The following is a 21,487-nucleotide window of genomic DNA, read 5'->3' on the forward strand; positions in this document are numbered from 1 at the left end:
TTTTGCCGAATAGAATTATTTCTTTAATTTCGTTTATATTCAATTTGTGGCAATCGCATTACACAGTATTTGGAAATTGCAAGCAGGAATTATTTTTTATAGCTGATGCAAATTGTTTATCTCCTAAAAGGGTGAGTTTTTTGGAAAATTTGTACATTGCAAACCAAAATCAGATTAAATTAAAGTACATACAAATAAATATATTCTTAGATAGAGATATATATATACAGATACAGATACAGATACAGATACAGATACAGATACAGATACAGATACAGATACAGATACAGATACAGATACAGATACAGATACAGATACAGATACAGATACAGATACAGATACAGATACAGATACAGATACAGATACAGATACAGATACAGATACAGATACAGATACAGATACAGATACAGATACAGATACAGATACAGATATTTCTTATTATGATTCAATAATTGATAATAAAATATCGGTTTATTTAAAGTCTCTTGAAGCGATCCAAAAATACCAAATTTACGCCTCTTTCAGCATTTTTTATTATTAATTGAGCACTTTCAGAACACTTCAATCCACTTTCGAGGACATTCTTCCGTCAAGCGTTGTCGGTTGCAGCATTTCAATTTTTATTTTATTATTTATTTTTGTATTTCCCTCGCCTGCCACTTATTAGCCAATGGAATTTATGTCCTTCGTTTGCAGGAGGACGGCGGGTTTTTTTATTGGGTCATCGCTAACTGATTGTCGTTATTCAATTAAAGCCACAGGCGGACTTTTCAATCGACCAAATCAAGTACACTGAGCACAATACCCATAAATTTGCCTCTATTCATGGCTGTTGGGCAGAAGCCGCGCAATTTCTGCGTACTTTATTTATGCGTGATGGGATGTGATTTATGTGCGACTGTTTGTAGACCGCAGAACAAACCTTCAGTCGACAGCTTTCAAGTGTTTATTGTCTATACTTGTTGTTGCTTCTACATATATAGTATATCTATATGCCTGTCTTGTGATTTCTGATCCGTGTGTGGGCATTTATTTGTGCTTCTGACCATCAGCAAAATATAAACACGAACACAATATAACTCATTGCAAATATAGCAGGCAACATAAAATTATTTATCATTCTGGCGGCCATCAGAGATGGCGTTGCTGATGTATCCGGTTGTGGCCAGAGGCGAATCTCTTACCAAAACCAAATAAGTACAACAAACAAATGTCAGTCAGCCGACTCACTCAGACACGAGCAGACAAAGAGACAAACGGAGGGACGGTAACTGAGCTGCGCCTATGAGAGCAGCTAAAAACTTTTGAGCTTAGGGATTTCACAGTCCCTCTCTATCACTCTGTTCCTCCCCGTCGCCTTCTCTCTATAGTTTTTTTTTTTTTTTTTTTTTTTATGTGGCAACAGCAGAAATCTTTGCCGAGGGCTTGGCTGACAGTCGGAGAGAACTCGAGCCGGGTGAGTCGGGGCGACATATTTTGTGCTAAATCTTCTTGTTCACACTAACGCGTCGCTGACAGTTGCTCGTTCCCATTTTATATTTTCTTCTACTTTGTTTTTTTTTTGTCTGTCTGCTTGAGGCCTGAAGTTTTCGGGGTAAAACTCGCGACAACGTGTCGTCTTTCATATATGTACATTATTCGTCTGTATGTGCGTGTGTCTTCTCAGAGATTTGCGTCTCTGTCTGTCAGAGCGTCCGTCAAACTGTCAGTTTTGTGAGTGGTGTGAAATATCTCGCCAAATGGTCAAAGCAAACACCCGCCTCAAGGCAACCGCTTCGATGATTTCATGGTCAAACTTCTGTGTAAGCTGTTTCATTCATGTTTTTGTTGCCCATTTCGAAAGTCTGGCAACGCCAGTGCACGCGCTCAGCGCGCATCGCTTGTGGTTTGTGTCTTGTCTACAAAACTGGTTTCAGTTTCCAGATGCTGCTGCTGCTGCTTCAGAGGCTGTGACGTTTCTCTGGGCCAACGTCTGGTTAAGTCATACACATACACACACACACGCACATACACACACGCTTTGTGTGTTAATTTGGCAGTTTTTTAAGTGCTGACATTGACCCACTTACCGTTTGTCGACGTCGCGTCGTCGTCTTCATCTTCAACTCATCTACCGCTTGGCAACTTCGAATCCATAGCGAATCGAGTGTTAAATGCGGTCAAAAGCATTTTACAGCAAACTCGCTCACACACACACATACACCTAATCTACTCTCCCAGTGCATTTTGAAATTTGAGTGGGAAAGCTCTCAGCTAATTTCAGCCCTAAGACTCAAGAGTCTTCCTTATTTGACTGTTGATTGAAGCAACTATTTAAATATTAATCGCCAAATAGAGCGCGAGCTTTAATCAGCTTATTCCGCTGATTGAATCGCCTTCAAGCAAATTGTTATTTTTTTTTTTTTTTTACCTGTTGACACAATTTCATAATTCTAAACAGGTTTTAGTTTTATTGAAAGTAAAATTTATACGAGTGCGTTTAGATACGTATCAAAAAACTAAAACTGATGAAGTCCATTTGTGTTGCTATACATTTCGTAAATATATATTTGAATGTGCTCTGTTTTAATTTCAATACTCTGTGTCTCTGTGCTAATTAGGCAAATTCCAATCGAATGCTTTTTAAAACTCTGTCGAGTAACTAAAAGTCTGACCCACATACACATACATATATCTGGTGTCCAATGATTGGAGTATATGAAATATTCATACATCTTGAGACAAGCATATAAGACCGTTGACTACTTTTCACACATCTGCACTCATGTGCATTATGTAAATTTAAGAATTTTCGTCATGGCTGGAGAGCGCACTTAAAGAGAGTTCTTGAAACAGCGAGCACTACTTACATGGAGCCCTTGGGCACTGTCATATTCAGGCCATCCAGCACAATATTTGGATTCTTGCCACCGCCATACATCTTATGGGCGCGCCTCACGCAGACGGCCTGCTGGCGGCGTGTCGCCAGCGTCGAGGGCTGTGAGATGAAGAGGCGACGGCGGGCGGCCAAATCGAGATCGCTGTTCGCCGTGGTTGCAGCTGCAGCTGGCGCCGTCGGAGGCACTCCATCGGCTTCGGCGTCCATATTTTATGCGCTGCTGTTGTCGTTGGCTGCAAATATCGATACAGAAACAAATCTAAGTGAATATTGACGCACAGTTGAAAATTGAAATAAAAACAAGCCCGAAAACTAAATTGGCGAGCCTTATGCGCAGCAACGCTGTGCATTGACAAGGAAAGTGAATCGATAAGCACCACGACATATATATACATATATATTTTTTATTTTTATTTTGATTTTTATTATTGTTTATTTTTGTGTATGTAGCCAGAGCTATGGCCTGACATGACCCACGCAGCAGCTCGCGCAAATGAAGCCAACTCCCGAGCCCTTGGCTGCTGTCAATACACGTCTAACCCGGACAAGCTCTAACCATTTGCCGCTCTTGTCACTGTTCTAGTATTTGTTGTTCTCTTTTTAGTGGCTATTTTTGCCAGTGCTACTGACACTGCCACTGCTGCTGCTGCTGTTGCTGCTGTTGCTGCTGCTGTTGCTGATGCTACTGCAGTTGTTTCACAGTTGATTAAACCAATTTTTGTATATGGCCAAGCTTGGGCAGTGCCGTGCAGTTAGCCCCGTGATGGATATTGCTGCCATGTAGTGGCAGCTCAAAGTTGTTTTGGCCATTGCCAATTTTCTAACAGCCAGCGAAATGAAATTTTCAAAATGGCTTCAACCCGCCCGCTGACCTCCTGGCGGGCCAACAGCTATTTGGCGCAAGTGCTCGAGCATTTGCCTTTTCCTATTCGTATTTGTATTCGCTTTCATTTTAATTTTCATTCGCATTCCTATTCTCATTCTCGTTTCAAGTTGACATTTTGCTAATCGAAAATGCAGCAAACAATTTGCGAATTGCCGCTAAAGTTTCGCAATTATTTTTGCCAAACCTCAGCCAGAAATACAAAAACAACAGAATAGCCCACACAGCAAACGGAAAAAACCCAATAAAACACAAAAAAAAAAAAAAAAAGCAAAAAATATCCTAAGCTCCGTCTCATTTATTGATTTACTTCGCACTAACAATGGGCTGGCCAAATAAATAAAAATAAGCATAACAACAGCAAATAACTAACCGAAAGTAAACAACAACTGACGCCTTGTGGTTCGAGGTTGGGCTCGGTTTTGCTTTTGGTTAGCTTGGCTTTTTTCGGGACCCCCGTGCCTGTGCCCGTGCCCGGTCTAGCACTCCGCCGTGGGCCCCGACCCGCAGCCGTACCCCGGGCCGGCAGCAAGAAATAAACTTTCTTGATAAATGACTTCAATGTAATTAATTTCTGCTCAGCTCGCTTGCAGTGCTGGCAAAATTGTAAGCAGAAGTGTTGGGTGGGTTGCTGGTGTTGCGGCGGGGGTGGGCGGTGCGGCTTGGTACGACTTGCCTGGGCATGTGCTGCTGCGGGGCAACCTCATGAGCAATGGCCTGACCAAATGCTGTCACTGCAAATGTTCAACTAGGACTCCTCCTGCCGCCCCTCCCCCCCTGTCTGGCCATAATGCCTGTCTGTGGTAATACAACTCAGAAGCTGCCCCGCAGCATTTCAATTAAGAAATATTGTTTAAACATGTAAGTAGTTTCTATCGCCACACACGATAAGCTGCAGAGGCACCCCGAGCATTGTATTCAAAGTATTGTTTCGAAATAATTACATTATTACGATTAAAGGCCAACTTGTTCGGCTTGAGCTAAGTGAGCTATTAAAAGTCGAGATCTAAACGACTGCATAAGTTGATTTCCGTATTGTCGTAAGACAATTGAATATTAAGAGTTGAATGTATGCAATGCTGTGATAGCTGTGATCAAGAGATAAACAAATAATTATTAAACCTCTTTTCTTAGTTCTGCTTAATTATATTATGCATACGCCCCGTGCTTCGCAGCAGTAAAAGCTGGCGCTATAATTGCTCCATTTGTTGCTCAGCAAGCAGAGTCGTAAAGTCTTTTTTTCATGAATTATCATTCACATAGGAATAGAGAGTTGGGCTACGCACTTCCGGTGTATTTTCATGCAAAATATATGAATAAAATTTGTATTGACGCTTTAAATTTCAACAGCATCCGTTTCCGCCCTTTCATTGGCAGTGCAGACAAAGCATAATCAGATGCTGAAGCTATGATATATTAATTTTCTCTGCAATTCACACCACATTTTGATTAGTCGCAGAGTGTTTGATTGGACTCGTACTTTCCATAATAACCACTGACCTTTGCTTTCCCCGTTGATGTAAGGGCCACCAATTAAAACTTTATTTATCTTCATCTTGTTCTAGACGGTCGCAGGAGCTCAGAGGCTGATTGGTCCTAGCTGGGCACCACAGAAACCACAAATTTAATCAAACAACTCTACAACTAAGTCCTGGCTGGAGTAACTACCTTGACCAAACACAAATACAAAGCAAACAAGACACGTAGCAAATCTTTGAGTGGCTGCAAATTGCGAAAACAACAAAAATCCTGGTATGCAATATTTTTTCCAAAAAGTAAATTGCCCACAACCAGAAGCAAGAGTGTGGGAATGTGCTGGCAAACTAGGAATGTATTCAAAGAGAGAAAAGTATCTTTTATTGTAATAAAGCAGGGAACGGCACGTGAACAAACTGAAAGCAGGCAGACAGGCGGATCGGCCGGCCGGGGGATGATGGGCAGCTGCCTTTGTTTGGGAAAATCTTTTAAAGTTTTCACGTACCTCTACCTAACAGTATCTATATCAGCTGCACAGATTTGTATCTGCTCTCTATAATCTTTGTGGCTGGATTGCCATACCTTTAGCTGCAGGAACAGGTGCCAACTTGGCAGACAAGCGAAACGGAAATAAATAAAATCACACACAAGGCTCGAGAGCCTGGGCGGAGCAGAGCAGGGCAATGGAGTGTGGGGCGTGGCAGCTGTGCACATGCATGAAAGGTAAAATATGCTTATAAATAACATACAAATACAGTCACACACACTCACACACACACACACACAGTCTCACTCTCGCTCTCACACAGAAAGTTTGAAGTTCAGGCTACATAAAGAAGTGCAAATTGTTGCGTGCTGCGATTGTATCTATCGAATGTGAGCATACAAAGGTATTTCCTGACAACAAATATAAACGCCGCAATAAAACGAAATACAGCAGCAGCAGCAACAACAACAACAACAACAGCAATAACCACAGCTAACCTGACGCGACAAAGAGAGTTCACAAGTTTTTCCAAGGCGAGGGGGACAAATAAAAAAAGTTGTAAAATGAAATGATTATCTGGTGCCTGCCGCCTGTCTAGCCGTACAAATACACAAGCCAGGCCTCCTACGCACCACCTACGCAATCCATCTCTTCAGGATGTCTATTACAAAAGTTTCCTCGTTGGTTTTTGTTACTTTTCTTTGTGAGTGTTGTGTGTGTGTGTGTGTGTGTGGTTCAAAAGGTCAATAATCTATAAAAGCCGAAACATCGTCCTGCGGCATGTTTATTTGCAATGCGTTACATATTGTACACATTTGTTTTACTGCATTTATATGAGTAGCCAATTTAATAGGAAATATTATGTAATATTATGCGCCATGATCTGTGCGTTTATGGTGTCAATGGTAAATGTGTTTCGTGCGCATAAACCTTTGGGGGCACATCGAGATTTTATCCGAGCATCCGTGTGCAGAGTACATATCGAGGTTTGCGATTGCAAGGCTCAATGAAATCAAGTAGGGGCCGCTTGATAAAAAATATTGTATATTATTTATAACTAAGCTTATCAGCTGTCAACCAATCATCAAGTCAATCATAGTTACTTTTTTACTTAAATGTATATTATTCCATTTTAATACTCCTCAACTGACGTTATCTAGGTTTTAAGAAAATGAAGCCTCTACCTAGCTGACCTTCGGGCAAAGCTCTGGCTTTGCATCGCCTTTGCTTTACAGGGCTTATAGCTTGTCTCACCGCTGGGTTAATTTGCAATTGTCTTCCTGGAAGCAGGCGTCATTGGGCGCTGGCTGGCATGCAGCATTTGATTGCTATGGCGACTGGGCTAAGTCGCCGTAAATGCTCGACAATCTTGACCATAACTGCGCACAGTTTACGGCAACTATCAAATGGGCCAATGCCTCTATGTTCTCGACTCGGTTCATTTACATAAAAAAGCATTTCGAAAGCCGAGAACTAAGGCAGGGCAGCAGATATTACCGCACAAAAGTCACTTTTCGGCAAGTAATAAATATTTATATTTATTTTTGCACACACACAAAGCTATCGTAAGTTGTCGGTCCCTCCCTCTCTCTCTCACACTCCATCCCCCTCCATCCCACTGGTTGCACTCGTGACCAAAAAATTTGCACAAAATTTTACGCACAATAAATTTAACTGCAAAGATTTGACGCCCAATGGCAAATGGAAGAAAGAAAGAAAAAATCGTTTATGTGTTAGTAATAGGCTAGTTCGAGAAGCTCTTGCAAACATGGACAAATACACTCATTTGCACACACAAAAGAATTTACATAACAGTTACTTTAAGCGAGGCATCCAGCAAAATATGTTTATCTGTTGCAAAGGTCATCCATGGCTTTTCCTCAAAAATAACATAGAACAACAGTGTCAGTCTCTCGATTTCATATATGCTTTAATATTTTCTTCATTTTTTTTTTTTTTTTCTTTTTCGAAAAACACAAAACCAAAACAACATAAACTCATGAATAGGTAACACAATTTTCAGACCAGAAAGCATTCTACGAATGTAGCTCATCACTCGCCCAAATAAACACGCACACACACACATATGGAAACACACACACATACAGACACACAGACATGTGCACATGTATAGATCATTTGTTAGGCTCGTTTTGGGTTTTGGGGTTTCTGTGGGTTGGTCGTTTGCCAAGCACATTTCTATTTAATGAAGCCTATTTTTTGGTTTTGTTTTTGCCTTTGCTGTGCTGGCAATATGAGCCGCAATTATTACGAGCCATTTGTTAGTAAATAATCATCGAAGCTTTGCCACGCGGCTCGTTTCTGAGAGATTTACGAGCAAATAATTTGCGCAATCGCTGTTGAGGTGAACAGCAGCTGCATACTATATCTATATGAAATACTTGCTCGAAAACCTTCATTCCAATTTTATAATTGACAAGTTTCCGCATAAATGCAACATTGAGAATGTTTTTGTAGTAGCTAAGCTAATTAGTTTAATAGATTCACTTATATTAAGGCAACACTAATATTTAAGGAGCAAAGACTAATGTAAACAATTTTCTTGACTGACAAACAATTTGTAAAAAGTCGAAAATCAGTTGATGTGTAACTGGCAATGGAAGAATGCTGTTGAGCATGCTAAGCGCTTGAATAATGGCAGCTAGACAGAATTTACCTTGCTTATCCATAAGCTAACTGCATCTGAGATGCAGGGCGAAATTGTATCAGACCAAAGCATTTTGTATTATTTGCCATTGCTGGCTGCATTTGGCGCTGTAATGTTGATTAAGCCATTTCCAAAGGGAGCCGTACACTAGCATATGGTTGGGTAGTACATTCTCACCCACACACGGTATTGCTCGCTACCCCACAAACACACACACACACACATTCAGCAGCTGGAACATATCGTTTTCCATTCACGTAGCATACTTTTATGCGTTTTGTACTGTGGCGCAACATTGTTAACTTCGTGTTATTTTCTGCTTTCGCATTAGCTACACTGAGCGAATTTATATAGCCGTGGCTAGTTGATTAATTGTAGGAAAATTAACAATTCATTTGCATAGTTTTCACATTTGTCTTATAAAGTGCAAACGCAATACAAGTGCCACACTATAATTAATCAAATTCATGCCCCAACGACGAAAGCAACTCGATTTTTTCTCTCAATGTTCTATTTGCAGTTCGTTGCTCATTTCTGACTATCAAACCTCCCCGCCGATTCGGGCACCGACTGATGCGGGCTGACTCAGCGCATTTGTTGGCGCTGTTAATTGAAAATTGTGAATTCAAAATTCTAGTTTGCAGCTGCATAAGCAAACCCAATTGGTCAACTGCTAAATTGGACATCGATGCAATTGATTTGACACACAGTCACCCGGGGCAAGTCTGGCGAGACCGTTGCGCTTGAGATGCCCGGAAAAAGGTATTTCAAGAACTATATCTGAGAGCGAGCTATAGAAGAAAATTATCTATACTTCTGCTATTAGTTTAGCAAACACTTCAAGGGTTCAGATTAATTTTAATTATTGAGTAGAACATATAGTTTATGGCTGCCAATTAATTTTATTCTTTACGCCACTTAGCTGATTTTTACTTGGCTTTAAATCATCTGTGACTGAGCACTAATGGAAGGGCAATTTTATCTCTCAGAAAGCTTAACATTTTCGTTAAAACTATATATTTTTATGGCCCTCATTTGCGATAATGACACCCAAACAGACACTAAATAGTATCTTTAGGCTTGTAAATAACCAATTATCGTGCTAGGCTTGTTATTCAGTAAACTGCCCCCACGTGGCTAGCAGTTATTGCTGTTTCGGTCAGTCTAGACTTTGAAATCTATCCGTGAACAAACAACTCAATGTCTCAGAACATTGGCAACAGTATCAAGATAATCAAACTAAATTACTAAAGTCAAGCTGTGGTCAAGGAACAAGCCACACGCTGACACACACACGCACACACACATACACACTTAGAGTCTCAGACACTTGTCAGTTGCAGCCTTCGAACTTATTCGAGTCAATCGAACTAAATGCAGGTTTTCAGAGCCAAGTCGAGTCAATTGAGTGATGCATGCACTTTGAGCAGCTGAAATTAGCAGCTTTATGTCAATTATTGGTATTGATTCAACTGAGGACTAAGCAGCTTATGCAACATGCAGCGCATCGACTTTGAGCGCTCCACTCGAGAGTCAAGAGAGCTTGATGAGCTCAGGGGCAAGACAAGGAATGTGCATCCTCTCCCATGTGGACTCTGAGCAAACAGTAATTGTATTGAGGGAAAAAACTGACGATTGCACAGCACTAGTCACTCATTGACTGTGGATGTGTTTGTGTGTGTGTGTGTGTTGGTGAGACTCGGAAAACAGGTTTGGTAAATCTAGCTACTAATTAACGTGCCTATAAGAGAACTGCCATAATACAACAAACGGCCGCAAAGGTCGTGCTCAGTCTCAGTGGAAAAACTATCTAGCATTCAAGTATCATAGCTATATATACATATAGCCATATATCTACAGATAGTTATATGAGCCGACTAATGCCGCTTAAACTTGACAGTGAATATTATTTTGCTGCTTGCTCGGCCAACAAACAACCGACTAAGGCAAGCAATGGCAACAACGACGTCAGCAGCAATATATGTATGTAGCTGCTGCAATGCCGTAACTAGTATGCAAATGATTGCAGCTTCGTCTATTACAAAATTGCATGTTGCTTGCACGCACATTAGAAAACAGAACTCAAGTGCATGCGACATGCAATGCAATAGCTCGCCATCTCCACTGTTGAAGTTTATCTAGCCAGAAATTCAATTTCGAGTGAGCTATCCATGTGTAATTGGCTGGGGTCAGTCGGACAAGCGGCTGCAGCAGCCCTTTTGTAGCAGCAAATGTGGCATTAACCTTGCCACGCCCACTCACAAAACATAATCTAATAAGCACGTGCACAGCCAGTGGATAAAGGGCGTCGAAGACGACAGCAATGCCGAAACTGCGACTCGATCACTGTGACTGGATCACAGTTCCCTGTTTTTAGTTGATATCCTTGGCAAAAAATGTTTTTATATATATATAAACTTGCTCAAGTGTAGTTTGCCTTAACTACCCGATAATTAGTGATCGTTAGTTGCAGTAACTTGTTTCATTAAACTTAAAGGTCTTGCTCTTGATTGGACAGTAAAATGAATTGGAATTGATTGCTTCCAGATAAGTGAACTTTAATTACACTGTTATATGCATAAATTACATTTTTATTACATTTATTTACGCGAATACTCAAGTTACGAGACTTTAGCAATCTTTTACTTTAATATTACTTTGTATGACCCTGAAGTTCCGCATTTAACTAAGCTTTTGAGATTTTAAGTGCCTTGAACTTAGACCGATGTACTTATGACTATTCTCACAATATACTTTCTGTGTGATTATGCAATGACAACAGCAGGATGGCAATTCATCTTATCTGAAATGATTTCTGTTTAAGCTTCCCAACTGAGAAATTGTCGTTCTATGCATAGTAGTCACATTTTCCAAGAAAATGTCCAGTGCTCCCAGTAATTCGATGGAAAGTTGCTTTAACAACTGTCTAATTTCCAAGAATTGAAATAAATTTCTGTTCTATATAAAATAATATTTTTATTCTGATATTCGTGCTCATCTCTAATATTCAACAAGCTGTAGTTTTTATCAGACGCACACACAGTCAACCTCATTGAAATATTTATGTCTTTGCATATTTTACAGAGACATTTGCACTTGACAACAACAACAACAACAACAACAAGTGCGAGAATCACTGCAGCAGGACCCTGACATGGATTAGCGGCAACAAGGGCAGACGTTGATGATGATGACGTTGACAATCGTTGCAGCAGCCGTTGCAGCAGCAGCAGCGAGAGCAGAGGCGGGCACAGTGGGCAGGAGACTGTGAAAAGGACAAGCAGGAGAAACAGCCTCGAGACGCTGGCGCCGTCATCAGCAGCAGCATTAAAACATAAAGTGCATTGCGTCTGGCTCGGGCATGTTTCAGGTTACGTTTTGGAATTTGGCTTGCAATCGGAATTGGGTTTGTGGCCCCGAGGTTTGAGGGCACTTGAGGGGGCTAGACAAGCACTGACATGTACATGGCAACACACAGACAGAGGCAGACACATCCACAGACAGCGCAGCGAAAGTGTTGCTGAAATTTGTGTGACAAGCGCAAGGCGAGCGCTGCAGCTGTTGGCGGCAGTGCGGGGCTAAGCTGCGGCCTGGAACATACATGCAGGCATAGGTCTGGGAATAGCTGCGTCGCCAAATCGCTCCGACACCATCAGTCACTTACAGAAGTCAACAGACGGCGCCAGCATCCAGCTCAACACAACACAACAGAATAGAACCGAACAGAACAGAGCTCAACACAAATACAAGCACAAACAAAGCCTACGAAATGCATACATTTGAGAATTTGTTTGAAATCTATCAAGTATACGCCGCGTCGCGTCGCGCTGCTGTGCTGTGCTGTGCGGCTGAAAAACCACGCATGCGATCGAAAATCAAGGCATAACCAACGCACTCAAGCAAAAGTCGAGATGGGAGCAGCATCTTCTTACGCCCAGCCACGTCTTGTGCTTAGCATTTATTTGCATATGAGCATGAAGGATGCCTCTGTGCCGCGGGCAGAAGGGACGGATGTGAGGGAAGTGCGGGTATTTGTTTGTTTGCGCTTTTGTGTGAGTGTGTAAATATTTAAAGGCCTTTATTGCTTTCTTTTCGCAGTGCGCATCAAGGGAGGAGACAGACAGAAATGCTTTGGCGAATTTAAAGCAAATTGCTTTTAAATATTTCAGAGCTGTGCAGAAATTTAAAAGGGCGTATTTAATTTAATTGTTTATGTACATTCTATGAATAAATATGAACTATCATAAAGCGCAAAGAAATTTGTAAATGAATTGAAGCAATAAAGTTAAAGTTCGTTAAACTTCTTGAATTTGAAAATCATAATCATAAATAAACAATAAATATATTTGGCACATTTAATTGTCCAACGGAAGACAATAAAGGGGAGCAAGTCAAACGCATGACAATATCGCAATCAAAGGCAATAAAATAAAATATATGAAATTCATTTGGCTTTTGTCCACTTGCATTTCGCACAGATGGAGCTGCCTGAACCATATAACATAACAAACAATATTTGTGCAACGAACAAAAATATTTGTCGCATTTATTTTGCAGCGGCCATTCGAGTGTCGCCTGCAATTGCAGAAACTCTGATTTACATAGACCCGCACGGGGTGACAAACGGCTGGCGGAGCCAATAAAAAAGGGTCATTTAAATATATGTTATGCCAGCGCACAACTCACCTATTTGGCTTGCAGGAATTCATGGTTCAGTTTTGTTTATTTATCGTTTTGTATATAAACAATGAAATCTAGTAATTAACAGCAGCATGGCAGAAACAACACAGCAATATTTAGTTTGTTGTTAAATACATAATCTGAGATGGCCAACAAAAGAGCTTTCAAGGTTTTTGAGCAGGCATCCAACTAAATTTCGCATTCAGTAACAATTAACAAATAAAACCCAAAAAGCGAAAACCAACAACAAATAGCAGAGAAACGCGCTGTGATTGCATTTAACTCGGTTTTCCAGTTGAGCGAATTGCAGTGAGACCCACCGCTGAGTGTGGTGCAGCGGTTACGCTTGGAAGTTTCACATTTCAGTCGGCACCTCTTTAGCTTCTGCTTCTTCTTCTTCTTCTTTTTCTTTGGTTTTTTTCTGCTGCTGCTTCTTGAATTTTATTTTTTTGTTCAAGTTTTTACCTAGGTCTAGTCATGCTGTCTCAGCGCTTAGTCAGGCTTTGTTTGCTCGCTTGCGACTGTCGTGAGTAATCGTAAACTGATTTTAGTTTTTTACTTAATTTCGTATACCCTGTAGCTATAAAAAATGGTTCACAAACAGGTATACTCAATTCGAGGAGTGAAGGTCACAGTGAAGATAATACACAACAATTTATTGATGCATCCTTCTTTATGCAATTCACTTCACTTCTCAACATTTCCCTTCACTTCTCATTCATTAAATATACCTGAATTAATATTTTCTAGAATTTCATAAGTCTCGAACAGAGTATCTCTCGTTAAGGCACTAAAGATAAATTCGTTTTCGGGGAACTTTGTGTAGCATGTATAAAGAAAACCCCCGAAGCTGGCATTGCTAGAATTGCTGCCCAAGCTGACTTCAGCCATAAGCCGCTTTAGGCCGCTCGGCCGGGCCAACTTCAGCACTTGAAAAAGATATCATCTGGAAACATATAAAGTGCGCACACAATTGCGAGGCAGTATTCTGTATGACTTAGTGGCTTAAAAAGTCATCTATATGTGGCTCCGCTGGGTTACGGTTTAATTTCAATATAAAATGCTTCTTGATTATTTAAATGAAATCACGGCGCTTGGCGTCACACTCCCACATGCATACGTATTTGCATGCATGTCATATGGAGCTCTCCGTGGCAATAAAAAAATGGTTCAGACAACCTTTTGAAATAGTATGCAAATAAGACGGGAAGCCCTGTGGAAAAAGTGCGTTGCACAGCCGAATGAAAATCGGCTACATATGGCTGTTTATATGCAAATATTACTTTTACATATGTACGCAAACATTTGGCAATTACTCGACGATGTCATTGTTGTTGTTGCCGCTGTGGTTGCTGGCCTGCGGCCTGCGGCGGGCTCGCCTCAGTTGTTTGTCTATTTGCAGCTACCAATTCGCTGTGCGAAGGGCCAAAATGAAAAAAAAAAAAAAAATACAAGTTCACTTGAATTTTTTTTGTAAATTTTCAATTTAAATTGTGATTAAATTTTGCACGCCCCAATGCAAAAGTCGCGTCTATCACGCTGCATATTTACAGAAAAAAATGTCTATGTATATACGTCTGCGTGTGTGTGTGTGTGTGTGTGTGTATGTATTTACGGATATCGCGCATCAAGTGCAGACTTCTGTGAAGTGTGTGTCAAATCCCATCTAGACTCTGCCCTCAGTCCTCCCCCACATCCCGCATCGACCACTATTTGTCATGCAAATTTATTTTCGATTACTTGTTACCAAAGATTTGCTTCAGATTATGCAAATGTGTCAAACGTTAGACTTACACCCACACACTGTCTCCCCACGCTCACACTCACGCACACGCACAGTCTCACGCGAACTGAGGTGGTGGGCGTGGCATTTTGCTGCCTTACAAGTGGCTTATTACTCTTAGCGGTTGTCGTTGTCGAATAAATGCAAAAACTTTGCATATTTTCATGCAAACGAATTCGCTTCATCTCTTTTTTTTTTTTTTAGGCATAAAAAAATATGACTTGGAAAATCTATTTTCGCATTCACTGATTGTTTATCGCTCAGGCTATTGATTCCACATTGATTTGAGGGTGAGTCGTCCTTTCTTCCCGCTTCACACATTCACCCACAGTCCTTAGGCTGTAATAAAAATTTGCATTATTTCGGAAGCAGCCGTTTTGTATATATTCTGCATTATTTAGAATTATAAAACTTTAATATGAATGAAAATGATTTTTATTAATGTTTATTAGATATCAAATCTAGGCATAATAAATTGTATTCAACAATTTTAATAAATATACTTTTTAGAGTATTTCAAATTGGATTTAACTCTGAAAAGTTGGAATTGAGAATTTGTTACTCATAGTTTGAATATAAATAATTAAAAAAATATAATATCATAATTACAATGCAATTACTATGGTAATATAATTTACCAGGCTACATTGCATGGCATTAAAACATTTAAGAGTTAAATCAAATAAATAAATTTAATATATATCATTGCAGAAATTGCGTAAAGGGTAATTTGGTCGTGTGGGCCAGGCTAAAAAAAAAAAAGGCTTTTACTTTTTTTTTACCAATTAATTTTGTTTTATTTTATATTTGGTTGACTATTTTTATTGGCGGTTACCTTTGGACGCTGTCATTTTTATACATTTTATGTGTGGTCTTTTTAATTGAATAATTACAAATATATATATACATCCAGAGATACGCATGAATTCGTTAAAATCATTCCGTGCTCTGTTTTTTTAAACACATATACATATGTGTGTTTTATTTCCTTTTGTGGGTTAACTCTGCTTGCATAGCTTGTAAATCAATTGCCTTTGCAGGGACATCCGTATGGCAATAAATAAAACGAATGATCCAAATGCTGAATCGCCTTCACAAAACTCAATAAAAATCATTTACCGGCAAATGTGTTGACAGTAGTCCATGCCAATTGCTGTCAGCGTGGATACAAAAATAAAATTTCGAATTTCGGAATGCAATGCAATTACAAAAGAAAGTAGGTAAATAAATTGATAGCAATATATATATATATATATATATATATATATATATATATATATATATATATATATATATATATATATATATATATATATATATATATATATACATATGTATATAGGCATATAATATAAAGAACATTTAAATACATTTTAGCTGTATTGCATTAATTTCAGCTCAAAAGCCTGAATAAGTGGCAAATGTCAAATGCATTTTATTGCCATTGGCTCACTCGGAATACTGTGAATACACTCAAACAGTTAGAACGAACGAATGAGTGCACGCGCGAATAGTCACGAACTAATTAAAAATTTTGGTGCTTCAATTAGCTTCTGACAATTATCCAAATTATTTCAATTTGACACTCAAATTTAGTTTAATAATTGAAAATAAATTGTGCGCAAATTTTTTAATATTCATTACACGGTTTGAATACAATTTCGGCATTTAATGTCCTCTTAATGCTTCTGTGCAATATAATTTAAGCCTAAATGTGAAATGCATGGCAACTAATCTGCATTTAGACGGTGATGTTTATACTCCTGTTAAAGAATATTTATTTAATTTAGCTAATCGAGAAGTCCATGACTGGAACGCTTTCATAGAAAAGTGGATTTTATTTTGTATCAATTCATATATGTATTATATTGGACTATATTTTTCCACTTCTAATTTGATATGCCCTGCATATATATAGGTCACACAAAACCCCATCAGCTAAATTTTGAAAATAAAGTGCATTGACGTAATGCTGCGTTTGAGTTGATTTTTTCCTAGCAACGGATGTACAAATTACTATGTAAATAATGCAAATTAAAAAGTATCGATACATCATCATATTATCAACAGAAATTTCACATCAGAGTGACTTGTAAGATGCAAAGTCGGTTCGTTATACTTGAGTCCCGCAATGACAAAATATTGCGGCGATAAATTAAAATCGAAATTCATAGCCAACAATGGGCAAAAGTTTTGCTTTCATTATTATTATTGTTATTATTATTATTGGGTAGTCTAAAAAGTCTTTTCGTATTTGTAGTGAAACTTCAAATCATATTTTTTAATATTTATAATAAACTTATTAAATCAAATATGCACCATTTTGGTCGGCCACCTTTTGCCATTTTTCCACTAGAGACCTATTCCATCGTGTAAAACATTCGTGGTTCTCTTTGAAAAAACTGCTCCAAGTAATTTTCACAGGCTTCTCTTGAAGCCAACTTTACTCCATTAAGGGAGTTCTGCATTGACCGAAATAAATGGTAGTCCGAAGGTGCAAGGTCAGGGCTATATGGTGGATACATCAAAACTTCCCAGCCAAGCTCTCTCAGTTTTTGCCAGGTCATCAAAGATGTGTACGGTCAGGCGTTGTCCTGATGGAATACGATGCCCTTTCTTTTGATCAGTTCTGGCCGTTTTTTTTCGATTGCTTGCTTCAATCTCACCAGTTGTTCACAGTAAAGTGTCGAATCAATCGTTTGACCAGGCTGAAGCAGCTCATAGTGGATTATTCCTTTCCAATCCCACCAAACACACAGCATTACCTTTCGAGCCGTCAATCCTGACTTTGCGACCACTTGTTGAGCTTCACCACTCTTGCACCATGATCTTTTTCGCACATTATTGTCGTATTTGATCCATTTTTCGTCCCCTGTTACCATTCTCTTCAGAAATGGTTCGATTTCATTTCGTTTCAGCAAAGAATCGCAAATGTTAATTCTGTCCAATAAATTTTTCACAGACAATTCATGTGGTATCCATACATCGAGCTTCTTTTTGTAGCCAGCTTTTTCTAAATGGTTCAGAACCGTTTGATGACGATTGTTTAGTTCATTTGCGATGTCATGGCTGCTTATGTGACGGTCCTGGTCAATCCTTTCCATAATTTCATCGACTTTTTCAAAGATTGGAGCGAGGTGCATCTTTCACATCGAAATTTTCAGAACGGAAGCGAGCGAACCATTGTTGTGCTACACGAACTGATAGAGCATCGTCACCGTAAACATCATAAATTTCATTAGTGGCTTGCGTGGCATTCTTCCCTTTTTTATACAAAAATTTCAAAATATAGCGAGTTTCATCATTATTTTTACTCATTTTTGAACAGCTGTAACTTTTTTCAAATTCTTTGAATTACATTTTTTTTTTTTTTGGCAATCGAAGCTTAAAGTGCTACCAATCGAACACCATAATGTGCACATCATGTGATTTGTAGCACTGGAGATATATGACGCCAACGACATCTATTGGCAAAATACGAAAAAACTTTTTAGACTACCCAATATATACACATTTTTTTAACATTCTTATCGGCCAATAATGCTTAACGTTTTATTAAGTGACTCAGTCAAAGCTGTGAACATTTTTTTGCAATTCATGTGAAATAATTAAATGAGGCGAACCACGGCACACTGGTCCCAGGCCTTGGCCAAAAAGAAGGCGAAAAGCCAAACAAATGGGAAAAGAACTAGAGCATTACACGACGAACGAATGTTCTATTGAAGTAAACGTAGCTGAGGTGAAATGTATAAGACATAATAAATTATTTTTATAATTGCAATAAACTGTAGCTGCTATAATAATTTTATTTTTTATTTATTTATTTTTTAACACAACAATTGTTGTTTATGAGCTGAGAGTCAATAAAAAAATCATATATATATTTATGTGTGAGAAAACAAGTTTTGTAGAGTATAGCAATAGCATTTAATCTCAGTTCTTGATTTGCAAAATTCTATTACTTGAATATTATTGAGTGAGCTCCCTCAATGAAATATTATAATGCTGTTTGGCTTCTTCACGCCTCAATATGTGCGGAATGTGCTTAGCACACATTGAACTGCACAAATGCCGCATAATCGTTACGTAATCTATTAATTAAATTAGTATGAAGTAACGCGACTCTAACGGTGCTTAAATTTGTGCTCGTTCTTTAATTTGACCCTTTTTGGTTTTATTTTTTGGGTGCGTATAAATGTTTCAGGTTTTTGCCTTTTCGAAATGCCATAAGCGAGCATAATGCAAACGGGCCAAAAGAGCTGCCAGCATTGGGCCAACTTGCGGTTTGCGGTTTCAATTGCGCCAAGTAATGTGGTTGCCGCAACTGTTGTTTGCATTGCTGTTGTTGTTATTATTAATGATATGCTTGTTGTTGTTGCTCTTGTTTTCGTTGTTGTCGCTGTTGGCATAGTAGTTGCTCTCATTGTTGCGGTTTGTGTATAAGCCGAAAAGGTTAAGTGGCGTGCTTAAAGCAACGAATTAAATCATTATAAATCACTCGGAGACAAGCGAAGACACAGATACAAACGCATGACCAGGCCTCGGCCTTTGCGTGGAGTTCAAGGACTGACAACGACCTACGGAGAGCGTTTAATATGCTTGCAAAAAAATATATATACAATATATATACATATATATATAATTCAATAAGGCAAAAGTACGCATTGCTTCAATTATAACTGGGAAGTCTCTTTGCAGTGTTCGATTAAGATACTGTGACCCACTCACAATACCCTTCGCACAACATCTAATCGTCGTGCACTCGCAGAGCTACTACACACATACATACTATCTATGTATCTATATAGCAGTAAGAGGCTTATTAAAAACAACAACAAAACATAGCAGCAACAGACAAGAAGCAAAGAGAAACAAGTTATTGGGCTTGCAGTGCATGAGCTATAACATACCCTATGCACAGTAAGCAGAAGAAGAAATTACTTAGTTAGTTAGTTACTATTTGGAAATAAGTTCGACATTTGCGAATAATATTCTTTTATCTACTTTTTAAGATGGGCATCTAAGCAAAAATATAGCCCTGGCGAACTACTTAACGATTACAGAGTATACAAAACATGAACAGTAAATACCCACGCCAGTTAACTTAAGAAGCGGCAAACTATGCATTGTCTTCGAATTCGAGTTTGACTTCGACTTCGACTTCAACGGCGATGGCGACTGCGACGGCGACTGCGGCTTCGAAATTAGCTTCAGCTTCAGCTGAGTTTGCATTTTAAAGCGGTTGCTGTTGACCTTGAGCTGCATAAATCGAATTGGAGCAGGTCGTTGACGAAGCGCAGGTTCTTGTTGTTGACTTTGTTGTTGTTGTTGTAATGCTGTGCATTTACATTTTTGCGGTTGATTCATCCTTGAGTTTGCGATGAGATTTCGCAAGGCCTGCCGCCCTTTTACAACCACTGAATTATATTGTGGTTTGGGCTCTGCGCTCTCTTACCTGTTCTTAAATATGCAGCTGCCTGGCGCCAGTTATTGTTGCAGGTATTATAGCTTTTGTAGCTGCACGCTGAAATGTTGCACACAATATGTAAACAAAATACTTTTGTCGCTGTTGCTGTTGCTGCTGCTGTTGCTGTTGCTGAGTAACTTTGGCGCGTTTTGTGTTTGCAAAGTCAACAAACGCAAAGAACACGTTTGCTTTTAGTTAACCAGTTTTGGCAATGGCCAAAGATTGCGATTGAGCAAAAGATTGAGACAGGCACACGCACACACATAGACACTGGCACACACAGCGCGGTGGAGCGACACTAATACACGCACACAAACTAGACAAACTTTGCGCATGCGAAATGTGAGCGTTGCTTATGTTATTATTATTCTTGTTGTTGTTGTTGTTGCTGCTGCTGTTGCTGTTACTGATTTTTTTTTTTTTTTAATCTTTTACTCGCGTAATTAGCCAACAGCTTAAGCCAAAGATTGAGCAACAATGGGACAAAGCAACAACTAATATAGGCGAGCACTTAGTTTACTTAGCTGACTCATTCATTTACTGACCAGTTAACGCGTTCTTATTACTTTGAATTTGCACCTGCCGCTAATCGATATCGATCGTCGATCCGATTCGAATTGATTTGATTTTGCATAAGCCGCCTATTCACTGCGAGTTCTGTGTAGCCCGATGCCAGAAACGTTTCCGCGTGATGTTGCCAGAGCCAGCGACGAGTTAAAACTGAATATCAAAGCGAGCGCTGATTTGCGCTGACAGATCCGACAGTCTGGCTAGAGCAGCAGAGCGACGTTACCGTCGGCGTCGGCGTCGGCGTCAGCGTCAGCGTCAGCGTCGTTGAGTTAACAAAGCTGTCTAAGCGCTCCGTTCAAAAGATCAAATTGTAAGTGGTCTGCCTTCTGCAGCAACTGAGCACTTGCTCACTTGCTCTTGGCAAACACTTGATTCTCCGGGTGTGCGTCGTGACTAAACCAGCTGTTGGAGTGCTTTCGGTGAGTTAGAGGGAGAGAGAAAGAGCGAGAAAGATAGTGAGAGCAAAGCTCGTTTAGCTTTGATCACTTAAGCAAGCTTCCAGATCAGCTTAGCTTTGAGCTTTGTGGTTGTTGTCTTTGCTAAATAATTACAAGAGAAAAATAACGTATAAATAAATTTGTAAATTGGTCTTTAT

The 21,487-nt window shown here is 39.4% G+C and overlaps 1 protein-coding gene and 1 long non-coding RNA gene across 5 annotated transcripts in view; one reads left to right on the plus strand and one right to left on the minus strand.

Annotated features, from left to right (window-relative positions):
* The window catches only part of osy (ABC transporter oskyddad), a 51,597-nt gene extending 30,481 nt beyond the window's left edge, over nucleotides 1-21,116 (minus strand). Inside the window, exons 1-3 of one of the 3 annotated variants that reach the window (XM_089463219.1) lie at nucleotides 20,868-21,111; nucleotides 20,311-20,379; nucleotides 2,850-3,111 (exon numbers count right to left, since the gene is read on the minus strand). In XM_089463219.1, coding sequence (XP_089319345.1) covers nucleotides 2,850-3,085 — 236 coding nt within the window. In that variant the 5' untranslated portion in view covers nucleotides 3,086-3,111; nucleotides 20,311-20,379; nucleotides 20,868-21,111. Of the gene's footprint in view, nucleotides 1-2,849; nucleotides 3,138-20,310 lie in introns of all 3 variants that reach the window. The other 2 variants (XM_089463221.1, XM_089463218.1) reach the window with 2 other exon arrangements.
* Nucleotides 9,438-12,692, plus strand: LOC149270376 (uncharacterized). Of its 2 annotated transcripts, XR_016271145.1 has the most exons (3): nucleotides 9,503-10,107; nucleotides 11,477-12,420; nucleotides 12,491-12,692. It is a non-coding gene; the product is annotated as an uncharacterized LOC149270376 (long non-coding RNA). The 2 variants fall into 2 exon arrangements; XR_016271142.1 differs by having other exon boundaries at nucleotides 9,438-12,420.
* Nucleotides 21,117-21,487: the final 371 nt, after the last annotated feature.

Source organism: Drosophila arizonae, chromosome 2 (assembly GCF_054131065.1).
Source record: "Drosophila arizonae isolate 15081-1271.41 chromosome 2, UAZ_ARI_1.0, whole genome shotgun sequence".
Lineage (NCBI taxonomy): Eukaryota > Metazoa > Arthropoda > Insecta > Diptera > Drosophilidae > Drosophila > Drosophila arizonae.